This window comes from Podarcis raffonei, chromosome Z (genome assembly GCF_027172205.1).
Source record: "Podarcis raffonei isolate rPodRaf1 chromosome Z, rPodRaf1.pri, whole genome shotgun sequence".
NCBI classification, from domain to species: Eukaryota; Metazoa; Chordata; class Lepidosauria; order Squamata; family Lacertidae; genus Podarcis; species Podarcis raffonei.
The window spans coordinates 17,832,865-17,853,831 of NC_070621.1; the positions used below are offsets into that span (position 1 = coordinate 17,832,865).

The 20,967-nt window shown below is 46.1% G+C and overlaps 1 protein-coding gene across 5 annotated transcripts in view; it reads right to left on the reverse strand.

The window, feature by feature from the left end:
* The window catches only part of VAV2 (vav guanine nucleotide exchange factor 2), a 151,974-nt gene that overhangs the window by 42,674 nt on the left and 88,333 nt on the right, over nucleotides 1-20,967 (reverse strand). For all 5 annotated transcript variants that reach the window (XM_053374213.1, XM_053374210.1, XM_053374211.1 and 2 more), the window contains exons 3-4: nucleotides 9,071-9,129; nucleotides 619-687 (exon numbers count right to left, since the gene is read on the reverse strand). In XM_053374213.1, coding sequence (XP_053230188.1) covers nucleotides 619-687; nucleotides 9,071-9,129 — 128 coding nt within the window. The remainder of the gene's footprint in view (nucleotides 1-618; nucleotides 688-9,070; nucleotides 9,130-20,967) is intronic.

The window sequence follows — 20,967 nt, forward strand, 5'->3', positions numbered from 1 at the left end:
AATCAGCTAGCACTGCTGAGAAACATCTTCATCAAGTTCCTCCTTCAGCCATCATCCACAGCAGCTATTCCATCAGGCTGCATAGCAGGGAGAAAGAGGGGACCGGGGTGGGTGGGGACAGGGCTTCTCTCTTGCCGAAACACCAGTAACTTTCAGCTTCTCCTCTCCTTGAAATCTGCAATTCCAGCTATCTATTACAAGAACTCAGGAACGAAGGAAGAACCAGAGTCATTGTGATCTGGGATCCTGGAGGAGGGGGCAGGTTAGAGACCTGCTACTATTTTTGAAACTGGGTCCCAGTCTCCAGCATCTTAGAGCTGCCCAAGCAGAGTGAAAGGAGTTGAATCAGCCACTGAGGATCGGGTCCTTGGGTCACTCTGGAGAAGGTGTATGGGAAGAAGACAAATGCTCATGGGGGTGTGAAGCAGGGCTAGGAAGAGATGTGGTGTGGGGAGAAGAGTGTGTGGCTTGGGGGAATCCAAGGAAAAGAGAGGGGGGAGTGGAGGGCCATATTTAGACCCATGGGCCCGAGGTTCCCCACTCCTATGCCCAAATAAAAAATGAAATCAGGAACAAATAAAATCCCATGGCAGAATCCGTTATTTGGTAGATACTTACTCGGCCAGCTCTTCCAGGCTCCTATAGACATCATCATCATTTTCTGTGGTCTCCTCTGAAGGGAATGGCCTGGAAAGTAAAGGGTAGGTGGGGAGATACAGAGAAAGTGTTAAGTCTACTAAGAATAAGAGTTGGGAAGACCTGGAAATATGAGAACATCTGCTTTACGTTCTTTTTAAAAACAGGATAAGGCAAGTAAGGAATGCAAATATGATCAATGCTGCTTCTGTGATATGCAGGTTTAGAGTGGTCTGGAGAATGAACTTTTGGTTCCTACTCAGAGCCTCTGTATTCATGGAGACTAAAGCCATCAATGATAAGGGGCCTTGTGGAGAGCCAGTGTGGTGTGGTAGTTAGAGTGCTAGAATAGAACATGGGTAATCAGGGTTCAAATCCCTAATTAACCATGAAGCTCACTGGGTTGCCTTGGGGCTAGACACTGCCTCTCAGCCTAACTTAGCTCACATGGTTGTTATGGGGATTACAGTAAATGAAGATGGGGAGAGCCATGTGCACCACCTTGAGCTAATTGGAGAAAAAGGTGAGACAGCAATGCAATTAATAAAGTAAGTAATAAATAATAATAATACCAGCTGCTGGGAATCATAAATGGGGAGAGCTGCTGTTGCACTTAGGTCCTCATTGTGGGCTTCTCAATGGGGCATCTGGTTGGCCACTGTGAGGATACTAAACTAGATGGGCCTTTTGGCACATCTTATGTTCTGAATGACACCAAATTCATGTCCTTACATGGAAGAATAAAATGTCAACTGTGCTAGATATACAAGAAGAGATCACAATTTTAAGAACCTCCATGACTCAATTTCCTGAACAAATAATGCAGTTCCTCATTGCCTGACGTTTCTGATGAATGCTGAACAACTTTCAAGGATTATTGGGATTAATAGTGTAAGAGAAGACCTGCTGGATCAGGGCAATGGTTCATACAGTCCAGCATCCTGTTCTTACTGTGGCCAACCAGATGCCTATAACCAGTGAAGAACTCGGACTGCCCCTCGTGGGTGAAGCCCAGGACCCAAGAGTTTGTGAAACCACCTCCCCCATCAAAACAAATGACCCAGGCAGTTGCAAACTGCTTTGGCATCATCAGCATTCTTTTCTTCTTATTTTTTAAAAGCACTTCGTTATCGGGGGTAGAGCTTTCTTTCACACACACAATGTGTTTAGCTTCAGAGGAGTACATGTCCACCACCATAGAGAGGTGATGCCCCACACAAGGGGAGTTCATTTGTTCTTGGTTCCCAAGGCAAGGCAAGAATCAGCACCATTGAGAGATACCAAGGTGTGAGTTCAGGACCATGGATAATGCTCCTGCAGAGAAGGCCAAACATCAATGTTGTTTTAGCAAAGCCCTGCAACAACGGACTGGTTCTCAAAGCAGGGCTAAGTCATTGACTGAAGGATCCATCCACCAAAGCTCCTCTTCCTCCTCAGTTAAAGGATTGGTGCTGCCTTCTTCATCCATTGGCTCATCTGAAATAATGGGATTTCCAGTAGTGGGATCTCTACTCCGGACTCCCGAGGAGTCTGTGGATGAGCCATCAGAGATGGGTGGTAGAGCTGTCTCCTTGGGGCACAGGGAATAGCAGCAAGCTCTAGTGCCTTCTGGGCATGGATCCATCTCTTCCTCAGAGCTGTAGGTGCTTGAGGACTTACTGCTGAGGATTAATTTTCCAGGGGCCATGACAGAGGTAGACGAGTGCTTCTGGGGAAAACAAGGGGCCAACCCTTAAGTCAACTTGATTTCCTAAGCTTGCCTGTTCAGTTGGCTATTCAGGTGGAGCAGAGGGTTAATCAGATTCATTCCCTAGAACGCCAAAGGGCACTCCTTCAAAGGCAGAGCCAGGCTGGAGATAGAGAGGCAGTGATGAGGAATTACTTACTGCAAGGTGGAATAGAAATCTCAGGGCCCGTCAGTCACCCTCTCGGCCTGAAGAACTTGACAACTTCCTTTTAATTATTGAAGAGCTGGTTCTTGATGCCATGTCCCAGTTGGTCAAGTCGGTGCACATCTGCATGGCAGAGCTGTACACTAAATCCCGCCTCATGCATAAATATTCGGTTGTCAAAGCAACCAGGCATGTGGCAGCTGCCCCCAAAGGCCCTACAGGTCTTTAAAGACTCCCCAGCAAACCATTTCAGAGTTTTTCTTCAGTTGATGCGCCCCAGAGATACGTCTGCCATCCATGTAGGATATCCTTCTTGGAGAAGGGGAACGCCACTACTCAGTCATTATTGTTACTATTGTTACACAAAAGTTGTATACTGCTTGATACTCTACCTAAAATATTGATTTCTTACAAATGAAGAATGAGTGTTATGTGGCACTTGTAAGAGGCCAGTTACGTTGATCAAAGTGGTTGAGTGGGGGCATATGGGGTAAGACTGCCTTATCGATCTGTGACTCTTACTTCCAAAATGCTTTCCATTGTGGAATCTGTTTTATTAGGATGTCTGCAAAATTGTACTACATCTTCTGTTTATTTTATCCCAGCTGCAATAACATGCCCCACACACCTGTCATTCTTTGTTTCTTTATGGTTTGTAAGTTGTTTTTTTTTTAAAACTCAGCAAACACATCTTTTTATTACTATAGTAATTATTATTATTATTATTATTATTATTATTATTATTATTATATTTATACCCGCCCTTCCCAGTTTAAAAACCAGGCTCAGGGCGGCTAACAGCAAATATAAAACATTGATTAAAATGCGACTTAAAGACAGCATAAAACAGCATAAAATACAACATAAAATACAGCATCATTATTAATAAAACTCAGGGGTTGTTTTGGGGGGGGGCAGTCAGTAGACATCAAATGATAACCAGGGCTAACTGGCCAAGTTGGTCCTGTTAGGACCAGCAAGGAGATCAGGGAAAAATTTAAATGTGGGGTCCCAGAAAGGGTTTCTTCATAGAAGAGGAAAGGGAAAGGGGAATAGAGAATCAGGCTAATTCAAACTGAAGGCCAGGCAGAATAGGTCTGTCTTACAGGCCCTGCGGAAGGAGATCAAGTCCTGCAGGGCCCTAGTCTCATGGGACAGAGCATTCCACCAGGTCAAAGCCATCACTGAAAAAGCCCTGGCTGTGGTGGAAAATAGTCTGGCTTCCTTAGAGTCCAGGACCTTCAAGCTATTATTATTCATGGACCTTAGGGTCCTCTGCAGGACATACCAAGAGAGGCAGTCCTGTAAGTATGAGGGTCCTAGGCCTCTTTAAAAAGATGAAAAGGCCTGGAGGCTTTGCAGGTAGCCAAAGGAGCCCATCTAGCCCAACATCCTACTCTCACCATGGACAAGCAGATGCCTCAATGGAAGTTCCAGTAGCAGGACATGAGCACAACACCATATGCAGAAACAGAAAGACTCTCCTCACTTGTGATTTCCAGCAACTGGTATTCACAGTGGAGGTAGTCCCTGCCTACCGAATCAGGCCCTCTGTTCTCACATTGGCCAACCAGGTGCCTGAATGGCGAGCCCACAAGCAGAAAGTGATAGCAACAGCGGTCTCCTCACTTGTGACTCCCAGCAAGTGGTTTTTCAGAAGCATTACTGCCTTCAACACTGGAGTTAGCATACAGAACCTAAGGAGAACCTATCTGGATCAGACTAGAGGCCAGCATCCTGTTCTCATGATGACCAGCCATATGCTCATTAAGGGAACCCCAAAAGAAGGAACAGAACAAATAGCACTCTCCCCTCCTGTTCTTTCTGATGACAGGCACCCAGAAGCACCCTGCCTCCATTGTTGCTAATTAAAGGGTCAAATGACCTAGGGATGGCCTTCTGCATACTCTGCAAATGGGAACTACAGTAAATTCCAGCTCCCACAAATGGTGTGATGTGCCCTGAATCTATTGTATCCATTTCGTTGTGGAGTGGAACAGACCATATTTCATAGAACTGTGTTGACATTCTGGAGAAGACTAATCCCGCCATGGCGCAAGTAATAGAGTCCCCATACCATTTGTTTCTTCCTCCTCCTCCTCCTCCTCCTCCTCCTCCTTGGACCTTGCTTGCACTGCAGGGATTTTTTGTTCATTAGAGAATGAGAGAAGAGAGATTGGCGGCTCAAAAGGTATTACACACCAGTACTTGTTCCCAATTAGCCGAACAAGCACCTCCGTGTAATTACAAGTGCTGGGTCATCATCCATAATTTTTCTGTCCCCTTTTCTTTGCCTGCAATGAGCATTAATCATGCCACATAAAAAGCAGGCTTACTTGTAAGTGGTATTCTGACCCCACTTCACCCAGGTGATCTCCAGTTCATAATTCTTCCCTTCCTGTAGCCTAAGTTTCATCATATATGATTAAAAATCTCCAAGAGGTGCTATTCTGGATTCAGAAGCATGAAGTTTAAACCCGTGCTCCCCACCTCCATCCCCAAGTAGGAACATAGGAAGCTGCCCCATCCTGAGCTAGACCATTGGTCTATCCAGCCCAGCACTGTCTACACAGACTGGCAGCAGCTCTCCAGACAGGGGTCTTTCCCCAAACCTGCCAGAAGATGCTGGGGATTGAACCTGGAAGGGTTTTGCTGATTATGCTACCACCAAATATGGTCCGTTGGCAAGGCTCTTTGGCAGCAGAAGTCCTAGGCTGGGGAATATTCTCTTCTCCAAGCTGTGACTTACTTCTTTGCCCAGCATTCTGGAGAATTTACCCCCACTGTTTGTTCTATATGTCATTATTTTTACATTTATATCCCACCTTTCCTCTATACAGTTCTCTCCAACTTCTCCGCCTGTTATCCTAACAGCAGCTCTGTGAGGTAGCTTAGCTAAGAGACAGTGATCGGCCCAAGGTCACACCCAGTGAGCTTCACGGCTGAGCAGAGATTTGAATCCTGGCCTCTCCCAGACCGTAGTCAGACACTCTAACCTAGTGGTTCCCTAACTTTTCAGGACACCACCCCCTTGGTCCCATAAATTCACCACCAGTGCCCCCTACCTTACCCTTTGAAAAGCCTTATTCAGAATAGTGGTTTGCATGACCTACCAAGAAAGATAATAGCACAATAAAATTCAAAACAGTGACAATTAATTGCACTTCTATTCTAAATCCCATTTAGTTTAACTAACTCAACAAAATGAATGAACTTGATTCAGTGATACCACCTTTTCAAAGTCTAATAGTCATTATCTCTAGCATCTCCTTGCCTCGTAGTGCACCTTCAAGTAATCCCACCACCCTCCAGTGGAAGGCATCACCCACTTAGGGAAGCAATGCTCTAACCACTACACCACACTGCCCCCACTATGTTGACATTTTAGAGCACATATTTCCCTGACACACTTTACTGAAAGGCTACTAAATATTCCAAGCTGAATTTTGCAGAGCTGGAGAGGAAGACACGTGTGACATTGTGCATGACTACAGCTGCAGCGTATTATGTCTAATCATAGCAGCACAAGAACAGTGGTTCATTAGAAACGGGTCTTTGTCGCATTGTGTCGTTCACAGCTTGAGCTCTGGAGAATAAAACCCCCTCTTCCCCACTGAGATATATAGGCAGCCGCTACCTGCACAACTCTGAACAGCAATTCTATCCTCTGAGGTTTAAGTAATTGCATTTACAAAATATTAAATTTTAAAACAGAGCAATACAGAAAATTGAGGATGTTGTGCATCCTAACCCAAATCTCGCCGTTATCGTCTGTGCTGAAATCTCCCTTCTGGTTTTGTGAAAGTGTTCTTCCACTGAGAAAGAAGCTTCCAGGTTTTTTCCTGCCTTGTTCTCAGGCGCACATAAGGAGTTTTTAAGAATATCAGAAGAGCCCTGCTGGACCAGGCCTATAGCCCATCCATTCCAGCATCCTGTGCTCACAGGATGCCCGTGGGATCTACCTGGTTTTAAAAGAGGATTAGACAAATTCATGAAGGGCAAGGCAGAAATGCTTATGAATACCAGTTGCTGGAAACCGAAGGGGAGAGGACTCTTGTGCTGAAATCCTGCTTGCAGGTTTCCTAAAGGCATCGGGTTGGTGCCTTTCGAATTTGAGCTCTTAATACAGGATAGCAAATATGACCTAGTAGGCATTACTGAGACCTGGTGGGATGAGACACATGACTAGAATGTAGAAATGGGGGGGGGGGGGAGGTTAACCTGTTCAAAAGCAATAGCCCAAACAGGAAGGGAGGAAGAGGAGCATTATATGTAAAGGATGTGTACACTTGTAAAGAGATCCATGACCTGGACCTGAGAGTATTTGGGTAAAAATTGTAGGAAAGGGGAAGAAAACCCCCCCCCCCAATGATCTTACTGTGGGTGTTTGCTATACAGTGGTACCTCAGGTTACATACGCTTCAGGTTACAGACTCCGCTAACCCAGAAATAGTGCTTCAGGTTAAGAACTTTGCTTCAGGATGAGAACAGAAATCGTGCTCCAGCGGTGCGGCAGCAGCAGGAGGCCCCATTAGCTAAAGTGGTGCTTCAGGTTAAGAACAGTTTCAGGTTAAGTACTTAACCTGAGGTACCACTGTATATACCTAAGCCAGTCTAAGGACTTGGGTAATGCCATCCTACAGCAGATTCCCAAACTTCCAAAAAGGAGACTTCAACTACCCAGATATCTGTTGGAACTCAAACCAATTCCTCCAAAGCTTTGCTGACAATTTCAGAAGGTGGAAGAAGCAATAAGGTCATAATCTATATTGGACCTGGTCCTCAATAACAGGGAGGAACTGACTGACGAAGTGGAAGTACTGAGAACCTTGGGAGGAAGTGATCAGTTCCTCCTGGGTTTCATGGTACAGAGGCCAGCTAAGTGTAGTCGAACATGTACACTGGACTTTAAGAAGGCTGGTTTCAAAAAGTTGAATGAACCAATGAACTATTGGGTGAGATCCCATGATCAGAAATACTGAGAGAGAAGGGAATCCAAAATGGATGGGGGTTTCTTAAAGGTGACTTGTGCCCTGTGCCGCTTCCTTGAGCTGACTCCAAGCATTGCTTATTTATTTCAGCAATGATAGCCAGCCTTTGAAGATCCAAGTTTAGAATAAATGGAGGCCACACTTGGGTTTGTGCAGGGCAGGCAGGCAATGCAGGGGAGGGTGAGGAGAGGAGGAGGAGGGTGGGTGGGGTTTCGTCCAACCCTTCTGGCAGCTGATCCAACAAGGCAGCGGGAGTGTTTGTTCCTGGGATGAAAGGGAATGTTTGCAAAGACCAGATCTTTGTTGCATGGGATTGCAAAAGAAACTTTCCACTCCCCAAAATTGGCTGTCCAGGGATCAAGTGTGAAAAGAGTTTTTAAATGTCTGGAAGTTGCATTTGTTGGCCAAGGAAAGAGGAACTGGGATTACTCATCCATGAGAATGATGTGAGGGGGTGCAAAAATCTGGGGGTTCCAGTACCTGCTGGAGGAAGAATATAATATAAGCCCTGCTGGATCAAGCCCACCTGGTCCAGCATCCTGTTCTCACAGTGGCCAAGCAGATGCCCCAATGTGAAGAAGCCCAAAAGCAAGACTTGAGTGTAATAGCAACTCTCCCCGCCAACTGGTATTCCAAGAGCATGGGAAATTCTGGGACTTCGGGTGGAGGGATTATATTACTTAACACCCCCCCAAAAAAGGTAAAAGGTAAAGGACCCTGGATGGTTAAGTCCAGTCAAATGTGACTATGGGATTGTGACGCTCATCTCGCTTTCAGGTCAAGGGAGCTGGTGTTTGTGCACGGACAGCTTTCTGGGTCATGTGGCCAGCATGACTAAACCGCTTCTGGTGCAACGGAACACATGATGGAAGCCAGAGCACACGGAAATGCTGTTTACCTTCCCGCCACAGTGGTACCTATTTATCTACTTGCACTGGTGTGCTTTTGAACTGCTAGGTTGGCAACAGCTGGAACAGAGCAATGGGAGCTCACCCAGTTGTGGGGATTCAAACCACCGACCTTCTGATCGGCAGAAGTGGTTTAGACCACAGCACCACCCACGTCCCACCTACACCAAAATCACCAATCTGCTTCACAACACCAAAGCAACCTCTCCCCCATCTTCACAGGTAAAGGGACCCCTGACCATTAGGTCCAGTCGTGACTGACTCTGGGGTTGCAGCACTCATTGGCTGAGGGAGCCAGCGTACAGCTTCCGGGTCATGTGGCCAGCATGACTAAGTCGCTTCTGGCGAACCAGAGCAGTGCACGGAAACGCTGTTTACCTTCCCACCGGAGCGGTACCTATTTTACGTTCTTTTGAACTGCTAGGTTAGCAGGAGCAGGGACCGAGCAATGGGAGCTCACCCCGTTGCAGGGATTCAAACCGCCAACCTTCCCATCGGCAAGCCCAAGGCTCAGTGGTTTAGACCAAAGCGCCACCCGCATCTTCACAGAGCAGCCAGCAATTAAACTTAAGAAACCTGTTCTGCAGATTTAAGGAAACAATTTTGAAAATGCAGCAACTTCAAGCAAAATGGAACCCCTTACCTAATTCCTTTGTTTTGAGCGATGCTGTGATGAGATAGTCTGGAGACTGCCGATATCACCTAATGAAAGAGAGACAAGGATGGGTATTAGAGACAGATGCAGTTCTAGAGTCAGGTAACAAGGCTGTTATCGTCATGCAAGAAAGTCTCAGGTGGGAGTCGCTTTTAAGGATCTGTTTTCCCACTTGTTAGAAAAGAATGTATTTAATTTTGGTATAATTGCAAAGCCGTTGCTCACCTACAAAAACAATAATTACGTCAAGGAACTACATCTAAGTTTTACTCAGAATAGAGCCATTGAAGTTAATGAAGCTAAGTTCATTAACTTAGGAGGGGAGGGCAGTTGCTCAGTGGTAGAGCTTTGCAGACAGAATGTACCAGGTTCATTTCCCAACGGCATCTCCCTGCCTGAAACCCTGCAGAACTGCTGCCAGCCAGTGTCAGCAAAACTAAGCTAAGTGGACCTAGGGGCAATTCAAACTGTCTTTCTGATCATCTCTTTCAAAGCAGCCGCCATAGTGAACCATCAATTAACTTTTCCTTTTGCCTTATGAGAAAGACCACATATTTTTAAAAAAAATAAAAATAAATCAGTACGTATAACGGTAACAGCGTTTTACAAACTCACAATCAATAAATAAACATAGCTGCATTGTCCTTTTCATTAGTAATTCATACACGGTATGCAATTGCATAACCGCCCGCCCTCCCGCCCCCACCGCTTGAAGTCCACAGTGATTATTCACAAGTAGATCATTTATTTTCCTCTGCCCTCCCGCTTCTTCTTTTTCCTTTTGTGTCTTGTTAAGGCTGCAAGCCTGAGGGCAAGCAGCCCTGTTGCTGTTTTTATTGATTCGCAAGCCACTCTGGGAGCTCTTTCCTGCAAAAGAGCAGGGCGTTTTTAAAACAGGCTTTGAATAAATGAAATAAAATAAATAAATAAATGTCCCAAAGCGAAACTAAAAATCTGAATGTAGCGAAAGGAGCTATTTTGCTAGGCAAGGATGGCATGATTCTCACATATGCTGAGAGGAGCTGTGGACAGGGATGGAGTTTTCCACAACTAAGCCTTATGAGGAATGGTTGAAGGAAATGGGTATCTTTAGCATGGAGAGGAGAGGAGAAGACATCTTCAAATATCTGACGGGCTGTCACATGGAAGATGAAGCAGGCTTGTTTTCTGCTGCTCCAGAGGGGAGAACCCAAACCAATAGATCCAAAGGAAGAAAGGAGACTCTGACTAAACACTGGGAAGAACTTTCTGACTGCAAGTTGTTCAACAGTGGAATGGGCTCCCTCGGAAGGTGGTGGGCTCTCCTTCATTGGAGTTCTTTTGATGGCCATCTACCAGGAATTCATTGCAGCAGGGTTAACATAGGAACATAAGAAGTGTCTGCTGGATCAGGCCAAAGGGGGCCCATCTAGTCCAGCATCTCATTCTCATAGTGACCAACTGGTTCGCCTCTGCAGAACCCACAAGCTGGATTCAAGCACAAGAGCAGCACTCTCCCCTTATGTGGTTTCTAACAACAAGCATTCAGAAACATTGCTCCAGCTGTGGAAGCAGAGCCTAGCCATTAGCCTCCTCCTTTTTCTTGAATTTGTCCAATCCTGTTTTAAAGTCATCCAAGTCGGTGGTCATCACTGACTTCTCTGGGAGCAAGTTCCATAATTTAACTATGCGCTGCTGGGTTAGACTAGATTACCCTTGGTGTGCCTTCCAACTCAACAATTCTATGACTCTTTGGGATGACGTGGAAACAAAAGAGTTCTCCTTATTGACCCCTTCCTGGCCAATAGGGGAAGGGGAATGTACGAGGGGCTCTGTGTCTTTGTGACTGGGAAATTGTTCAATGATCACCTGTGCCTGCCATCAGCATTAGACCCATCATTACCACTCCTGTGCCTAACTGGAGTTAATGGACTGCATCCAATATTAGTCCTGCTCAAGAGCAGCCACCATCAAAATGACTAACGTAAGTTCATTCATTTCGATGGGTCTTTTCTAAGTAGAACCGATGGACCTGCATTAGTCACACGTTAAAGCAAAAACTGAAGACATCTGCAGCACTGTATGGGGAAGTTTTTAATGTGTGATGTCTTACTGTGTTTTAATTTGTTGGAAGCCTCCCAGAATGACTGGGGTAAGCCAGTCAGATGGGCAGCATATGATGATGATGATGATGATGATGATGATGATGTCTACTCTGAATAAAGGTGTATGAAGTGTCAGGGGAGAGCAGTTCCTCTGATGGGGACGGGACACATCATGTTCCTTCTGGGGTAGTTTGACCACCTTTGGTTTCCACCCTGCACGCAGTTCTCACCTGTGGCTCCTAAAAGTTGTCAGCATATGACAGCAGCCACACCCTGGGAAATGACTTCGACTGGCCAGCTAAACCAGGTGGATCTCAAACCCTTAGTAAATTAAAGACTTCCCCTGCATGTGAAGACAGGCTCCAGCAGACAAAGCAGACCAGACCAATAGTGGGTCCAATGGTCAAGAAGGCAGCTTCTGCATGTCTTGTAGAGGGAAATGAGGGGCAGGTGGGGCTCATCAGCCTGCAAAGGGAGCCCATCTCAGAGAAGGAAAATTCTAATCCTAAACCTCCGCTGCCTTGTGGAATATCTTCAGGAAAAGGCTAAGGATTAAACCTACACAAATCTGGATTAGAATCCCTAAGACGGTTGGATGGCGCCTTGTATTTCTGCAGCCAAGCTGGTGCCAAATGTATTGCTCTGTTTTCCATTGAACTACATCAGTGTGGCTGGGGGGGGATTGTTGTCTGGGCAGCCCGGGACCTCCACACACACTGCCCAGGCTTGTGCCCCCACCCCGTGAAATCACTTCAGTGCTGCTAATGCAGGAGTTTGACCTCACCCCTGGAGGCACACTCCATTGTCTCTCAAGACAGACAGATGCTAACAACAATTACTCTGAATAGAGCTAATACAGTGGACGCTCAGGTTGCGAACATGATCCGTGCAGGAAGCACGTTCTCAACCCACAGTGTCCGCAACCCTCAGCACCGTGTCTGCGCACACGCGGATCGCGATTTGGCACTTCTGAGCATGCGCAAGCACTGAAACCTGGAAGTAACCCGTTCCAGTATATCCAGGTTTGGCGCGGTGCGCAACCCGAAATCACGCAACCCGAAGCGTCTGTAACCCGAGGTATGACTGTACTGGATGTTTTATTTACTTTTATTTCATAAAATTTATACAATGTATGATAGTTTTTAACAAAACTTCAAAGCAGTTTACAAAGAGAATAAAACAAAATTATCAGCAAAAGCAGTAAAAACTCTTCAAAATATTTTTAAAAAATAAAATCTGCAAAAAACTAAAAAAAAGATTAAAACATGCATCAGCATTCTACATATCTAGGTAGTCTTGCCTAAACCAAAATGCTTTTAGCAGGTGCTGGAAAGAGTACAGTAAAGAAGCCTGCCTGATAGGCAAGGAGTTCCCATGTGTAGATACTGCCACGCTAAATCACAGAACTGTAGAGTTGGAAGGGACTGAGTTATGGGTGCAGGAATGGGTATTATGTTGCACCTGTATAAGTGCCAGTTCAGTTGAAAGCGATTAAAAAGAGCTGCACAGGCCTGTCCATTCAGATAGATTATATATAGATCTATTTATGTATGTATATATTTGAAGATAACATCCTGAGATGTAAATCTTCCTCTCTCTCTTTCTTTCAGGGAGCTGTGGGTTCTTTTCCACAACTCCCTGTAAATAACAAGGGAAAAGCCATCCCTTCTGTTACATCCCGAGAGTGCCATCACCACATGGACATAGCTGTCACTCAGCATTTGTTAAAGGGTCAGACCTTCTGACAGGCTTATTAAAGAGAGGAGATCGATTCTTGGACAGAGTTAAATTTACCAAGCAAGCAGAAAGGAGAGAAGGAAAACAATGATCTGACCTACAAAAACAAAACAAAAAAAGATGAAGGAGAGAGGTAACAGGCCAGAGGCAAGCCCATCTGCTTCTTGCTCAGTCTTCCCCTGGAGTCTCTCTCTTAGGGAGACGCAGCCACAAAGTACAGCCACAGCCCACATCATCTCAACCAAACTGCTCGAAATTTAGGCATGATGACAGTAGTCCTGACTTTTAAATGAGGGGCCTGTGTGGGATCACAGAGGAGGGGAGGAGGGGGGTCTGGTTTTATGCAAGAGAGAAGGAGGGAAAGATGTGAAGGGAGAGATTGGGAAGAGAATTTTGGAGCGGTTCTCGTTTTCATGCAGACCTCTAGCCAATTTATACTAGCTTGAACCAATAAAGTGAAGCCAAACTTAAATCAATTTTGTTGCTCTTGTGCCTGGGTCCTGCTTGCAGGTTTCCCGTCAAGCATCTAGTTGGCCACTGTGAGGGCAGGATGCTGGATCATGAGACGCTTCCAGCCTAATCCAGCAGGGCTCTAATTATATTCTACCTCCACCACTGGAGGCAGCAAGCCTCTAAATGGCAGTTGTAGGTGATCCCAAGTTCCTGCTTTTGGGCTTCCCATTGGGGTATCTTGTTGGCCACTGTGAGTACTGGATGCTGGGCTACATGGGCCACTGGCCTGATCCAGGCCTCCCCCCACCTGCTTGATTTTAATACTTTTCATAACATCTTCAGTCTGAATCAACCAAGACAGGTGGGGTGGGTGGGTGTGCATACCATTTTTTGCACAGGTCTCCTGCCTTTAACCATGAGCCCCCGCTTCCAACTCAAGCAAAAGTGTTTTAAGCAATTCAGTTTTGCAGCCCTGTCAACCACATCTTCTGCTTGCACAACCAGTTCTCAGCAGAGGCAAAAAATGCAAGGCAGAAATTTGTCATGAAGAAACATACAGGGCCCTATAGAAGGGGAACCTCGGTTTGCCCTTCCATGAGCTTGCCCTCCTGTGACTCTGAGCATGCTTGACACTTGGCGTGGCTGTTCCAAATAATGACAGACAGTCACACGCAAACACTGACCCCGTGCTGCAGGCAGGCACAGAGAAGGAAGAAGGTGACGACCCTCCAGTGGCTGTGTGAGGGTCACAAGGGAGGCATCCTGGCTCATAAAGCAGAATTCTGATGCTGCATAAATTAATTCAAATTAAGACAAATCTGAATAATCGCTTCTGCTACTGTTACCTGAGACAAGAGGTTCTGGAATTCACTGAAACCTTTTTTTGATTGTCTATATTTTAATAGATTTGATTTTTATATTGTTTTAATTCTATTAGAGTTTGGTTACTTTTTAGCAATTATCTTTCAGCTTTCTGTATTTTATCTGTGTTGTTTTAGCTTATGTAAACCACCTTGAGTCCTGGTCTAGAAAAATGGTGGATATAAATAAAACAACATCATCATCAACAGCAGCAACAACAACAACCTCACTTCATCATCCCCTAAACGTTGAACATCTTATCCAACCATCGACCAAGCTTTAGAGATTCTGGCAGGCACACTCACATACTACCAAATCTACCATTGCAGTCTTGAGAGCTAGAAATCTGTTTTTGAAGATAAACATATGAACAAAGTGTTCCCAGAAACCCAGATTCTGCACTCCCCCCCCCCAGGTTATGACCTTTTCCTGCATCCCTTGGGAAGACAAGTCAGTGCTCAAAGAGTATTTGGGTACATTACCTTAGCAGTTCTCACAACAGCCTGTAAGGCAGTCCAATACCGGTACTGTCCTTTACTGTTGTACCTTAGCAGCTTTTAAAAAACAGAGGAGAGCCTGTCTATGGGACCATTTTACTACCGATCTCATCACAGAACTGCATTTGACATGGGGGGGGGCAGGAGTGCTCCTTATAGCTTGGTTTGATGCTACAGAGCATCATCCTACCCTGGGGTGAGGAGCAGAGAATGAGAATAATGGAGTAATAACTGGCGACCAGAAAAAGAGCCTGCCTTAGTATTGTTCTCTAAGATCATCTATTGCCTGGGGAAATGCAAAACTATGAGGACTAGAATCTTACCTTGTTTTTAGGGGCAGTATGGTATTTATTAAGGGACATGGGTGGCACTGTGGTCTAAACCACAGAGCCTAGGACTTGCTGATCGGAAGGTCGGCAGTTCGAATCCCCACGACGGGGTGAGCTCCCGTTCCTCGGTCCCTGCTCCTGCCCACCTAGCAGTTCGAAAGCACGTCAAAGTGCAAGTAGATAAATAGGTACCGCTCTAGCGGGAAGGTAAACGGCGTTCCTGTGCGCTGCTCTGGTTCGCCAGAAGCAGCTTAGCCATGCTGGCCACATGACCCGGAAGCTGTACGCCGGCTCCCTCGGCCAGTAAAGCAAGATGAGAGCCACAACCCCAGAGTCGGCCACGACTGGAGCTAATGGTCAGGGGTCCCTTTACCTTTACTATGGTATTTATTATTGCTGTTTAAAAGTATTAAACTATCACACTGTTATTGTCAAGGACCTAACATTTTCAATGCCATGAATTAGTGCAGAAGGAAGCAGGTTCAACCCCTAATGGGTTTGGGAAAGACTTCCTGCATGAGACCATGGAGAGGCACTGTCAGTCAGTGTGTGCAGTACCAATGACCTGACTCAGTCAGCATCCTGTGTGCCTGTTTAAATTAACCCGAACCGTGAGGACTAGAATCTTGCCAAAGGAAGGGTTGCACCTCAGTGGTGAAGCATCTGCTTTGCATGCAGAAGGTCCTGAGTTCAACCCCCAAGAGTAAATCCAGCCACGGCTGGGAAAGAGTCTCCTGCTGAAACCCTGGAGAGCAGCTGCCAGTCAGGGTAGACAATACTGAGCTAGATAGAACCCAACAATCTGGCACAGTGTAAAGGAGCTTTCCATGTTCCTATGCAATAAAGGCAAATTTCATCCTTGGATGAAAAAATTCCCTGGGAATTTTTTTTTCTCCCCTCCACTAGCTCCAACAAGACTGAAAATGTGGAGTAGCGTGGCAGAGATCACACCCAATTAATATTTCAGGCCACCAGCAGGGGATCAGGAGGGCATCTAAGACCTCTTAGTTGGCGGTGGTTCAATCCAGCTGGAGGAAGCAACGGGTCAGCTGACAGCTCAGCGCACAGCAGTCCTCAGGAAAGGATAAAAGTTGGAAGGTAAAGGAACCATGACTTATTCATACGCCTCAATTCAGCCCTACGCTCAGAGGCCCCATGACACTGAAATAACAGTTCAGCAGCCGTTTGGTGTAACTGAAAGGTTATTAGGAAACCAAAACAAAAAACAAAAAAGCAAAATATAACCCACCACTCCCCCCCCAAGCACTAAAAACAAATGAATAACTAAGAAACTGATCCCTTTTCCACAGATATGGGAAAACTTTTTTCTGCTGCTCCAGAGAGCAGATACAAAACCAATTGATTCAATAGACAAGAAAGGAGATTATGACGAAGCATCAGGAATAACTTTCTGACGGCAAGAGCTGTTTAACAGTGGAACCAACTCCCGCGGAAGGTGGTGGACTCTCCTTCCTTGGAGGTTTCTAAGCAAAGTTTTTGTGGTCATCTGTATGTGGTTCTCTAGTAGAGATTCCTGCATTGCAGGTGATTGGACTGGATGGCCCTTGGGGACACCTTCCAACACTACAATTCTATGATTCTATGACTCTAACAGCTCTTTGAAGAGGAGGGCATGTGTGTTAACCTGATTGTGGGTAAGGGGCAGGTAGCATGTCTCAGCTGCTTGATTCTACCACCATGAACAATAAGTATAGTACAAGAGGGCACCATCCTTGTATTAAACGATAAGGCAGCTCTGGTTTGGGACATAAGAGCAAAATCTGGGTTCCGCTTAGGCTGGGCCAGACAGAGCTGTGCTGGCTGGGACTGGTGGGAGTCGTTGTAGCTCAATGCACCAAGAAGGCACTGGGTTGCAGGAGGCTGGTCTAGTTGCATATCTAGTTGTACCTGCACTGGGTCAACCCAGTTTCCCCATTCTCCTAGCAGTCAATAATATGGGTCAGGGCAGAAATATAATAGTACCCCACAAGGCTATCCTCACAGCCGCAGCATTTTTAATTGGGAAAGTGTCTTTGCTCAGTGGCAAAGCATCTGCTTGGCAAGTCCCAGGTTCAATACCCAGGATTGCCAGGTAGGGTTTGGAAATACTCCAATCTGAAACCATGGAGCTCTGCTGCCTGTCAGTGTAGGCAATACTGAGCCAAGTGGACCAGTGGTCTGACTCAGTAGAAGGCAGCATCCTATGCTCCTAAGGCAGTTTCTATATTCCTAATTAAAGAATTTCAACTTTCTCTAACATGATTATGGTTGTTTTTTTCTAAACAACCCTAACAGGCCCTTCCAAAGGAAAGATGGATTCGGGAGAATAAACATCAGCAGAAACAGCAGACTCAAGGCACCCTCCTTGCAGAGTGGAGATAGCATTAGATTTAATCCCAGAACCATCTGCACATGCAAAGCCAGGAGGGTGAGGACGGCGTGTGGGGCCTGAGGAAAGCTGCTTGGGAAAGCAGGCAAGGCGGCCAAGAGCCCCTGACATCTAAATGGCTTTGGGCAGGAGACATTACTGCTGTCAGTAATGACTGACAACACACTGTGGAAGGTTTCCTATCACATCACATACCCCTGCAAAATCTGGTCAAAGGACAGCAGGAGAAAAGAGCATTTAGCTAAGTGCAAAGCAGCACTGGCAAAAACGGGTGCTCTTTATTGCTCGTTTTTAATTTTACAGTTTGTTAGATTTCTTACTCCCACCCGTTCACTGTAAAATCCCAGGGAGGCACCGCTTCACTCTTGGCACTTGAAGAGTAGATTTTTAGGATGTGACGTGTAGATTTTTAGGACCCACCTTATTTTTGTGATTGTAAGTTGTTTCAAACTGATTTTAATATTGTGTTTTAATGGTGCAACCAGCCCATGGACCTTAGGGTGATGGGCAAGTGAAAGAAGAAGAAGAAGAAGAAGAAGAAGAAGAAGAAGAAGAAGAAGAGGAGGAGGAGGAGGAGGAGGAGGAGGAGGAGGAGGAGGAGGAGGAGGAGGAGGAAGCAGCAGCAGCAGCAGCAGCAGCACTGAAACATAAGAAGAGTCTGCTTGCTGGATCAGGCTAGTGGCCCATCTAGTCCAGCATCTTATTCTCACAGTGGCTAACCAGATGTCTCTTCTGGGAAACCCGCAAGCAGGATTCGAGCACAAGTGCACTCTCACCCCACATGGCTTCCAGCAGCTGGTATCCAGAAATCTTACTGGCTCTGACCACTGAAGCAGAGCGTAGCCATCATGGCTGGTAGCCACTGATGACTGTCTCTTCCATGAATTTGTCTAATCCTCTTTTAGCGTTATCTAGGTTCGTGGCCATTGCTGCCTTCTACTTCTGAGTAGATACGGTTAGGATTGGGTCCCTCTCCACCCTGGCTTTTGACACCTTGAAACGTAGATTTTTTTTTTAAGGACTCAATTTGTTTTTATGTTTGCAAATTGTTTTTAAACTGTTTTTAATTAAAAGTTAGCACAGTGGCAGGACCCAGGGGTGAGGTTTTTTCCTGCCCGTACCTAGCCTATCAGGTCTTAGGATGTGGCAATAGGGGGAGGCTGTGTAGGAGAAGCATCGCATGCGCTAATGCACACTCAGCCCTGTGAGATTGGATGTGACACCCTGACGCAGGCGTGTGCTTCCCAGCATGAAATCCCAGAAGGAGGCCAAGTCACCACCTACAGAGTTTTCCACCTAACCATCAGGTCCCCTTAGCGCTGGGCTCAGTGGAGACGTCAGGCAGATGATCCCAGTGTCAGCCTAAGAGAAGCATCCGAACTTTACCAGCCTGTCTTCACTCCTGGCAGAACACCATCATCACCTTTCGTGGAGTTAGAACTGCAGATTTGTAAAGCTGGAAGGGACCCCAAGGGTCATCTAGTCCAACCCCCTGCAATGCAGGAATCTCGGCTAAAGCATCCATGACAGATGGCCACCCAACCTCTGCTTGTAAGTCTCCAATGAAGTCCACCACCTTCCAAAGGAGACAGTTCCACTGGCAAACAGCGATTACCGTCAGAAAATTCTAGCATTACAGGTGGGTGGGGGGAAGAGATTCCTCTATCCCACTTTCTCCATACCATGCATAATTTTATAAACTTCTATCACGTCGCATTTTGATGAGTTGTTATTTGAACTGTTTTTTAATTATTATTTATATTGTTCTACTCTTAAATAAATTAACAATAATCATAAGCCCCCAAAGCTGCAGCCTTTTCCACACAGGGGATCTGCTCCAAGCACAGAAAAAGCAGGGTGTCACTAGATCGCTGCCCACCCCCCGCCCACAATTACAGCCTGCTTCAAAAAAGATCAATTATTTAGCTGAGCAGCACCTACCCACTCTCACTGCACCCTGCCCCACAAATACCATGTCAGCCCGCATATGGCGCCTGAAACACGACAACCCACTTACAGCAGATCAATTATTCATGGCCACTTCATGTCATCGCCGAACACATAATCCTAACCGCTCCTGTTACCCCGTAACACGTGTTTGGGAAACCATGGGGGACCGCAAGGCTAACGCAGCACCATCTATCTCTTTATCTCTTTCCTTTTTTCCCCCTTTCTTTTTTGGTTCCAGACAGACAGAAGACAACAACAGGATTTTATCAGGATTGCAATGGATCCCCCCAGTAATGGGCCATTCCCCAACCCATGTGCCGTGAGGGAGAAAAGAACACAAGACTGACTCTGCCAGGTCAGGCCTGTAGCCCATCTAGTACAGCATCTTGTTCTTACGGCGGCAAACCACATGCCACAGGGGCAAGCCTGTAAGCAGGACACGAGTGCAACAGCAAGTCTGTCTTGCCAGAGTGGTGCATGCTCTAGTTATCTCTCGCTTGGACTACTGCAAGCCAAATTACAGGGAACCAGGCAGAGGGCCTTCTCAGTAGTGGCACCCGCCCTGTGGAACACCCTCCCACTAGATGTCAAAGAGAAAAATAACTATCAAACTTTTAGAAGACATCTGTTTAGGGAAGCTTTTAATGTTTAATAGGTTATTGTATTTTAGTGTTTTGTTGGAAGCTGCCTAGAGTGGCTGGGGAAACCCAGCCAGATGGGCGGTGTATAAATAATAAATTACCGTATTTTTTGCACCATAACACCCACTTTTTTCCTCCTAGAAAGTAAGGGGAAATGTCTGTGTGTGTTATGGAGTGAATGCCTGGGGGTGGCGGGGGGGATCTGCTGCAGTCGTGAGCAGAGGATCCATGGTTCCCCTTCCTTCCCTCCTCCGTGGTTACAAAGCATGGATCCGAATGGATCCTCAGGATTTTTGCATTGGGCTACTCCAAACTCACTGTCAGATCACATGTCTGTGGCCACAGCATGAACCACAAAAATCATATATCACTATTTCGTTTAGAATATTTTTTTTCTTGTTTTCTTCCTCTAAAAACTATGTGCGTGTTATGGTCTGGTGCGTGTTATAGAGCGAAAAATACGGTAATTATTATTATTATTATTTAAATCTCCAGCTGCTGTCCTCACCATTGTCTGGTTCTCAGATGCAGACTGCTCCTGGGCATGGAAGTTCTGCTATCACAATAGACACTCATAGGAAGAGGCCTAGGCTGCTGGATCAGGCCAGTAGCCTGCCTAGTCCAGCCTCCTGTCCTAACAGTGACCAATCAAATACCCAAATCAGAAGCCCAGAAGCATGGGATCTCTGACTGTGGAGGCAGAACATAAGAAGAGCATTGCTGGATCAGGAAGAACGCTCTACCTGTCTTTGAGGTAGCTGGAGAGACACAGGAGGTGCATTTGAACCTCACTCTAGAGGTTCCCCATCCCTGTCCTGCAGGCTTCTCACAGCCCCCACAGTGTTGGGAACACACATTCACACAGGACTTCCTTTGACCTCTGCACATCGAAGGGCAAAGCGGATGTCCAGCAGGGAAAATCCAGTCTTGGCTGCCAGTCACAC